Consider the following 9,083-nt stretch of genomic DNA (forward strand, 5'->3'; position numbering starts at 1 on the left):
GATTTATTTAGTCGTCGGAAAGATAAATCAGCGGGCAAATTTACAGCCATTTAAAGTACCTTGACTTTATAATAGAACCTTCATTTAATGTTGCTCTTTTTCTCCCCCGCAATCTTCTGATCTCTCTCCGCCGCGCGCCCTCCTCCCCCCACCCCGCCCCTTCCAGCACACACTTCCATGACGCGCATGCAAAGCGGGCAGACCGGAATGCCCGTCCATTGGCCAATAGCAGCGGCCTCGGATGAGAGCGCGACCAATCCGAGAGCTCGGCTGGCAGGTGCCTGCGAGGTTATCAGCGCATCTTGTCCCGACTCCGGGACTCCAAGCGCTCGAGTCCATTTCACCGGGAGGGAAAACTCCTTGCTTTGGGAAGAACGAAATAAAAAGGCATTTATTTGATTTTTTTGGAAGGGGGGGAGGGGAGAAGAAAAATAAGAGGAAAATATAAATATATACATATATATACTCCAGCACAAATTCCCGATCTTCGAGAGGACTTCCAAATTTGGGAGAATTCCCCCCACCCTAAAAAAAGTTATTTCCTAAAATTAAAAGCTTGCAAAGAAGAAAACTGAGCCGCCGAGATTGGCGTTGTCGTGGCTGGTTTTTCCACCGAGGCTTTGCGGCCGGCCCGCCTTCCTTCTCCCTCCCCTTCTTGGCCGGAGAACTTCCCGCCGGGAGTCGCTGCGGCCGAAGCCGGCGCTTAGGAGAACCGAAGCAAAACTTTGCAGCGGCCTTGCGGGCGCATTCCCGCCAAAAACAGGAACGGAGGAGGAGGAGGAGAAGGCGAAGTCTGGTTTCTGCGGCTCCCTGGGAGTCGGCGAGGCGGCGGACTCCTGCCCGGCCCTCGGGGCCGCCTTCCCCGCTCCCGCTCGGCCTCGCCCGCCCCTTGATGCCCGCCAATGTTAGCCGTGGGGCAGATGGAGGCTAACCGCCCGCCGGGCGCCTTCGTGCTGAGCAGCGCCCCGCTGGCGGCGCTGCACAACATGGCCGAGATGAAGACGTCGCTCTTCCCCTACGCCCTGCAGAGCCCGGCCGGCTTCAAGGCGCCCTCGCTGGGCGGACTCAACGCGCAGATCCCGCTGGGGACCCCGCACGGCATCAGCGACATCCTGGGCAGGCCCGTGGCCGCCGCCGCCGCCGCCAGCAGCCTCCTCACGGGCCTGCCTCGCCTCAACGGGCTGGCCGGGGCCGCCGCGGCCGGGATGTACTTCAACCCGGCGGCCGTGTCCCGCTACCCGAAGCCCCTGGCCGAGCTGCCCGGCAGGCCGCCCATCTTCTGGCCCGGAGTCATGCAGGGGGCGCCCTGGAGGGACCCCCGGCTCGCCTGTCCCGGTAAGAAGGCGGGGGGGGGGCGAGAAGCCGGGGCTGGGAGGGAGGAGGGGAGGATCTCTGCAGAAAAAGGAGATTCCTTTTAAACTTCCCCAATCCTGATAATTAGAGGTGCCAATGCCCGGCCCATCAAGCCCTGCGCTCATTAGGAGAGACCGGGTGGAACAGCACTCTGCACATGCTCGGAGGCGCTTCTTTTCTCTCTATCGCTTCGCAAGTTACACGGCTGGGCTCTGGCTGCAGGCAACAGGTGCTAGGGCGCATTCCCAGGAAAAGAGGCGAGCAAACAGGTCCAGATGGATTGGTTTGGTGAGCCCTAGGCGGATGGGCAGACCGAGGTGTGCGGGGGGGGGGCTCCTTCTTTTCTGCCCGAGCGGCTCCAGGGCTCGGGTCCCAGATAAAGAGGCAGCGAGTTTCACTTAGGGAGAGGGGGTGGCCCTTTGAAAGAGAGTGAGCCAGCGCCGTGATCTGCCACCTCAAAAAAGGACGCTTCCAGTTGGCTGGTGTTTTGATGTCTGGAAATGAAAGCGGCAAGGATCGGTTTCCTGAAGGCCCGCCGAAACTAGCCAGGTCGCCTTCGGGAAACTGATGGAACAGCTCGACGGTCTTGCGTGGCCCCGATCGCGCCTCCACAACGACCCGCTGGTTTTTGTTTTGTTTTAAACTCTCCCTTGACGTTGCATCTCCTGCAGGCTAGCTGGTGACAAAGTTTTCCTGCTGGGCCCGAGCTCTGCGGCTGCTCTCGGGAAAGGGCGGGTTGGATTTGCGGCGGCATTTCAGGTTGCTAGTCCGCATGAGATCCGCCGAGGAAGTTTCTGCCCGGCGCGCACAAAAGGCTTTGGGGTCCAGGAGTTGTTGTTTTTCCTCGGCGCTTGACGGGGCTCTTTCTCTCCCTCCGCTCCCTCGTCCCTCTCTCCAGCCCAGGCTGGGATGGTTTTGGACAAGGACGGCAAGAAGAAACACTCGCGGCCGACTTTCTCAGGGCAGCAAATCTTCGCTTTGGAGAAAACCTTCGAGCAAACCAAGTACTTGGCAGGACCCGAGAGAGCCCGCCTCGCCTACTCGCTGGGAATGACGGAGAGTCAAGTCAAGGTAAGGAGCCCTCCGTTGCCGGTCGCCTCGACGGTCAGCAGCATCTCGGGCGCCCGAGGCTCCGGTGGCAAAAAAACATATTTGCGGTGCAATGTTAAGCATGTCTGCTCAGAAGTGTGACCCTTTTTCCTTGCCACTTTTGCTCCCAGGCAAGCAGGAATACAAACAAACAGTCCTATACTGTATTCAACTCTTTCCCCTCAGAATAAGTCCCTCAGAACTCAAAGTGGGTAGGCTTACTTCTGAGTAGACACTTATAAGGTTGCACTGGGAAGAGTGCTGGCACGGAAGGGGAGCTGGTTTCGGAGGGACTAGCAGTCCCAGTCTGCGGCAAGTTTACTTAGAAGTAAATTCCTCCCAGTTCTGTGGGGCTTAACTCCCCAGCAAAGTGGCTGTGCCTCTATACGCCTTCTCTTGGAGGTAAATAAATGAGTTCAGAATATGTGGGGTTAAGAACTGAAGTGCTAAGCAACAGCCCAAGTGCTAAGAAACAGCCCGTGGCTATTAGCCTTGTCAAGCCCGCTAAAGCTTGTTCCATTTTTTCTAACCGCATGATGTCACACAGCTTTACTGTTTACTGTATCTGATAGATTTAGTGTCTTCCCTCTACCGAAATAAGAATCTTAATAATTCTAATTATTTTTAAAAGTCGTAATTATGATAAGCCCAAAGACAATGAATTTAAACCTTGTGGCTCCTCAGCCCTAAGAATGTTCGCTTAAAAATAAACTGGCATCAGCCGTTCTGCGTCCTCTTTAAGGGATCTTCTGGAGTTATTCCGAAGGTCAGAGAGATGAGCAAGCTGATCCCAAATATGGCAGGAAATGCCACTATTCAATCCGTTTCCTTCCTAGAAAGAATGTATAAGGTTGCACCGAAAATTAATTTATTAAGGTGGATGGATTATAAAATGCGTTTGCAAGGGATTGGGGGGGGTGTTTTCTGCCGTCTTGTTGATTTTTCCCCCTTTAAAAAGGCAATACACTTTAAAAGCATAAGTTGTTTTTAATGTAGAGTTGAAACAATATTTGTAGCCAAGACATTTCTTGCTCTTTAACACATGCACACTGCCACTTTCCTCATCATTAGTTGAAATCTGATTCAATCATAATAGTGACTTTTGAATGAGAAACAGTGAACTCAGCCTGGTTTACTTCTGAGTAGACACGTGTAGGACTGCACTGCAAAATTGTTTAACATGGGGGTGGATCATTCTTTGGTCAATGTGGGGGGGGTTTACAAACTCATGATCTTATAAGTTTATGGAAAACGTGGGATTTTTAAAAAAGATTATCAGCAGATAGTTTTCTGATTTTATCACAAGGAATTCTGCATTTGGATTGAGAGGCAATTTCAGTTTTTAAAACTGCATTGCATTCAGTGGATCTTACTCTTTTAGGATTGTTATCTTAGTTCCCATCATGGCTTTCAATGGGGTCCCAGTGTCTTATTTGAGCGGTTCATTTGTCAGCACTCAGTTTCCCATGAAATAACATCCTCAGATGCTGGTTTTCCTACTGTTCTCGAAGGCCAGTAATAAAACCTCAATATAACCAGACAAATGTCTCCTGTCAAGACCCCCGTGCTTTTATGAGGCCTAAAAATTGGCTTTCTATACCATATTTCTGTACAGTTGAAGCTGGAACATGATGCATGTTTACTCCTCAGTGGGTTTTGCAGGATTTGATCTACTTTCCCACAAGTAATACTCCCCCCCCCCTTTTTTTCATGCAAAAGTGGCTACATTTAAATGCCATTCAGAAATTTCTGGATTCAGGAGAGAGTCACACCTTCCTTGTTAAGGCTTGATTTGGCTTACATGAAAGTAAGCCTTTTTGGGGTTTGGTGTCATTTACATCCCAGTATGTACGAAGGGAATGAAATCAGCTGCCCTAACAGCACAATCCTCTGTACTAAGCAATAAGTCCCATTGAGTTCAGTGGGGTTTTCTTCTAGATAAACAGGGTGGAGGCAGCCATTAAAGGACATTGAGCATTAACTTAGCTCAGAGCATGACTTAAAGAGAACCTGCTGAGGTCTGGGCTGAGAAATCCAGGGGTGTGAATTAGGACTAGGGATGCTTTTGGGGCAGGGATCCAATAGGATGCAAAGTGATGGGATAGCATAAGATGCAGATGAGGACAGGATTCTGGAGATCTGTGTCTTTGGGAATGGTTAGCTACCAAGGTGGCTAGTGTTTGTGTGTGTGTGTGCCCTGGTTTTGCAGATGTGGGTCATGAGCTTAGTGCGGGGCGTTGAATTGCATGCAGATAAAGAATATAGGATGGGTATAGATGCCTGCGTGTGCCTTCCTTTGGCCAAGCCAGAACAGAGTCTAACGAAACTGCCTACATTCAGCCAATATTTATTTACAGGATTTTTTATCCTCTATTCCACCAAAAAAACAAACAAACCCCCAACCCAAATCAATACTAAGTGGATTGCAACCCATAGGCTATCGAAAAGGCCGTGATGGAAAAGGAAAATAAGACTGAGTGGGAGTAGGGGAAAAGCAAGCTTCAGCACTAGTTCTGAGTTCCAAAGTTTGTACAGTTCTTTCTGGCAGGGAGAAAGGAAACCCCGCTCCCTGTAGCTGCTCCTCTTCTGGCCGACAGATGGGGCCACCATGCTCTTCCCTTCCCCAATGCAAGTGGGTTGGGATTCTAAGATTTTAGGAGTGAATGGGACATCTGGGTGGTCAAGGAGTTGCCCTCCAGGTTTCCTGGAAGTAAGCACCTAATGGGGCAGCATCCCTGTGAAAAGTCATCTGGGAGTGACGTGGTTTACTTCCAGGTAGACGTGGTTTGGCTTCCTTAGCAAGTACCGTACTTCGTTAGTAATTCTTCCCTGTTCCAATGTGTTTACTATCACAACATGTTTGGTTCATTTTGTTCAGCAAGCCCAGAGTACATTCTGAATAAGAAGGTGATGAGATGGGCTTTGCAGAATTTCATCCCGAGCACATGAAGGAAGCTCCATTTCAATGAAAATATCTTGTGTACACTCACATTATTTTGACAAGTAGTTTACATGAAACTTTAGGGCTTCCTTTTTGTAAAGTTCTGCTGATGAGCGACTGATTTATAGCCAAGGAGTAATTTCCCCAGTAACCCTTCCTGCTTTGCCCAACCATGATTACTTAGAAGTCTCACTTACTTCAACGGTTATTATTAGTATTAGTATTACACTTATATCTCACTTTTCCTCCCAACAAGCCCGAGGTGGCCTATATGCTCCCCCTATTTTATCCTCAAGATAATTTTGTGAGATAGATTAGGATGAGAAAGTGTGACTGGTCAAGTAGGGGATCTGAATCTTGGTCTCCCAGATCCCATAGGATTGTAGCCTTAATTATGTTTCTCTTCCCCCCTCCCTGCCAGGAAATTGCAATTCTTTTCTGCCACCCTGACCTACTCCCAGCCCAAGGTTTCAGGTTAAAGTGGGGTTTGTAATTCGAGTTAAGTGACCATATAAACACAAAGGATTCACCCTGTTTTGTATAAGCCAAGGGCAGTTACTCTTTGAGCATCAGCATGGCCCAAGTGGGGACCAGGGCCTGTGCACTCTGAAGATTTATTTGATGGTGTTTATTTTCCACCTTTTTCTCTAAGGAGTCCCAAGCCCCAGCCCTTATGCTCATAGCTATCAACGTTTCCTTTTTTTAAAGGGAAATTCCCTTTTTCCGAATAGGATTCCTCACAAGAAAAGGGGAAAGTCGACAGCTATGCCTATGCTTCTGCCCCTCTTCATTCAGTCCCCACAACAATCCTGCGAGGCAGTGACTGGCCCAAGGTCGCCCAGTGAATTTAATGTCTGGTGGGGATTTTGAACCCTGGTCTCTCAGGTCCTAGTCCAATACTCTAACCACTGCGCAGCACTGCTTCTCGATAGGGTACCAGCGCGTGGTGGTCACCCCGATTGTTTCTCTTGCGGATCGGGGTTGGGTTGTTGCTGTTTTTAAACCTTTGTGACTTGCGCCCTGGAGAGACGCGTGACCAAAGATGTGCGTGTGTTTTTGTCTTCCCCTCTTTCTGTCTCTCCCTCTCCCTCTCTCCGGCTCCGCGTGGCAGGTGTGGTTCCAGAACCGGAGGACGAAGTGGCGGAAGCGGCATGCGGCCGAGATGGCGTCGGCCAAGAAGAAGCACGACTCGGAGACGGAGAAGCTGAAGGAGAGCTCGGAGAACGAGGACGACGACGAGTACAACAAGCCTCTCGACCCCAACTCGGACGACGAGAAGATCACGCGGCTCCTCAAGAAGCACAAGGCGGCCGCTGCAGCCGCCGCCGCGGTGTCGTCGGGCCCGCTGGCCCTGCTCAGCCCCTGCAGCAACGCCTCGGAGCCGTCGTGACTGCGGCCGTGCCTTGCCTCGCCCTCGCCCGCCCCGCCGCCCCCTCTCGCCTGCCCGACCCTCCCGTCCTCTCCGGCCAAGCAGGGTAGCCGCCGACGCCGCCAGCCCCAGCCAGCCTCGGGACTGGCCGCCGCGACGTCTTGTACAGCCCGCCACGTATGGGGGGGAATAGCGTGTGTGTATATATATTTCGGACAGAATTAAGTTATGGGAACCGAGGAGCAGCGCCCCTTTGTTCTCCGACGGGGCGCACTCTCCAAGCGCACAGCCGCGTCGCTCGCACAGGAAGGAAGGAAACCAAACACACACAAACCGCAAGAAAAGCTTTCCAACTTTTATGGGTAACTCGACCCTGGTTTATTTTCCATTTCCAACCCACCCACCCACCCACCCTCTTTTACCCCCATTCTGCATTTGGAAACAAAACAGCCGCCATGATGCCCAACCGACCCCTATTCCGATTAGCGTAAACATGGAAACTGCTGAGAGCAAATGGACTTTGGGGAAGGGGCAGCCAAATCATCTGACCTTAAAAGCAGGCGCCCCTGGAAAATGTAGCTCCATCCAAATAGAAAAGACTTTGCTGCTCAGTTCAGCTGCGATCCTCAGCCTGCTTACTAGGAGGTAAGTCCCATTGAACTCAGTAGGGCTTACTTTTGAGTAAACATTGTTTTCCGGAGCGATTCTCTTCAACGGCAGTCCTAAACGCACTCATACGAGGGAGGAAGCCCCATTGAACTCAATAGGACTTGATTCCTCAGGATCCTGCTGTAAAGGTTGCATGCAATTTTATGCAAACTGACTAGAGTAAGGGCCCCTGAATAGGATCTAGTTCTGAGCAACTTGTATGGGATTGCACTGTTATTTTGGAGTTAATGTGTTTAGGATTGTGCTGCTAAAGTGCTTAGGATTGGGTTATCTCCTGATGCAGCTTTCTTACTGACAGTCATCCCGCCTGGGGCTTTCTTCTGCGTAAAAATGGCTAAGATTGGGTGGAGCTGTGCATGAAGAACAGGCATATTTCCTTTAAAGTAGGTTCCACTGAGTTCAGTGGGATTCATTCTGTAGTAACCATGCTTAGGGTGGCAGACTTAGTTTTCAATGGAGCTTAGTAGTTCCCAGTCACATCCCTATCCTACGCACACTTGGAAATACAGTTTCATTTTAAATCAGAGGAACTGACTGGGAAATAAATGAGCTTCTGATGAGGTGGAATTATTTGTACTCAGGACGGCTGCCTTTTTGTTGTTGTTAATACTTGCCACCCACAGCAACCCCCTTCTCCCCCTTCTGTGGAAGCTCTCCTGCTCCTAACAATCAAGATTTTGTTACTGTTTTGTATATGGGTCCCCGATTCCAACTCAGCCGCTTTGTATATAGGAAATTGCAGATTTTTTTGTGATGTATATTTCTAGTGTAAAAAAAAAAGCGGTTTTCTCGTCTCTTTTGTTTTGGGGTTTGGATGCTTTCGTTTATCTTCCCTTTCCTTTGAATTTCTTTTTTTCTTTTCTAAAGAGAATAAGGGAGAAAGAACTGCATTACTTGATTTTCGGTTGGCTCCAAACTCTTACAGTTGGAAAGACTTTGTATAAATCAATAAATTATTTAACAAGCTTCTCCTCTGGACAATTTCAGCCTTTGGGTGTGGTGGTATAACAACTTCCTTGGAGTTTTGTCTCTCTGTGTCCTCTTGTTTGGAACTAGTATCTTCTTCACTTATTCCTTTGTTAAGAGTTTTTTAAAAATCTGGTCAGTTTCTATGTATGTATTCTACACAAGCAGTACCATACTTGACTTAGTAAAGGGCACTACCACATAACAGAAGTCGGTTGCAAAAACTAGAATACTATTTCCACTCCTGGACTGGTTTGAATAGGCAACAAGGATATTCAATTCAGAAGCAACTCCCACTGATTTTCAGTGGCACGTATTTCCAAGTTAGGCTGAGATACTGATTTATTTATCATTCACGGGAGTTTCACGATTGACTTCAGTGGGAACTGGATTGCATCCCAGGCACAGTTGTAATCTGCGTGTTAAGTGGGGTTTGGTAGGTCTAAAAATATATAATAAAAATGCTTTTCTGGGAGCAAGATTGCAAAGGCATTGCTTTGCTACGGAAGGAAACATTTCCAGGCCAGAAAGCAATGGGTAATAATTTCAGGGCTAGCAACTTTTTCTACCAGGGCCTTTCACAGCTGTAGTGACAAGCAGAGATGCAGTCTCACTTCAGATGCTGGAAAAAGCTTTACCCATTGATAATAGCTTCAGTCTCTTAACTATCTGGTACAACAGGTGATGCTTCTATTG

General features: G+C 49.3%; 1 protein-coding gene across 2 annotated transcripts; it reads left to right on the top strand.

Annotated features, from left to right (window-relative positions):
• Positions 1-701: 701 nt before the first annotated feature.
• Positions 702-8,407, top strand: NKX6-2 (NK6 homeobox 2). Of its 2 annotated transcripts, none has more exons than XM_083738646.1 (3): positions 702-1,335; positions 2,252-2,424; positions 6,495-8,407. In XM_083738646.1, exons 1-3 carry the CDS (start codon positions 903-905, stop codon positions 6,771-6,773), a joined length of 885 nt encoding a protein of 294 aa, XP_083594772.1. In that variant the 5' UTR covers positions 702-902; the 3' UTR covers positions 6,774-8,407. The 2 variants fall into 2 exon arrangements, with proteins under 2 accessions (XP_083594772.1, XP_083594771.1); XM_083738645.1 differs by having other exon boundaries at positions 2,257-2,424.
• The last annotated feature ends 676 nt before the right edge of the window (positions 8,408-9,083 follow it).

This window comes from Podarcis gaigeae (genome assembly GCF_964106915.1).
Source record: "Podarcis gaigeae genome assembly, chromosome: 5".
Taxonomy (NCBI): Eukaryota; Metazoa; Chordata; class Lepidosauria; order Squamata; family Lacertidae; genus Podarcis; species Podarcis gaigeae.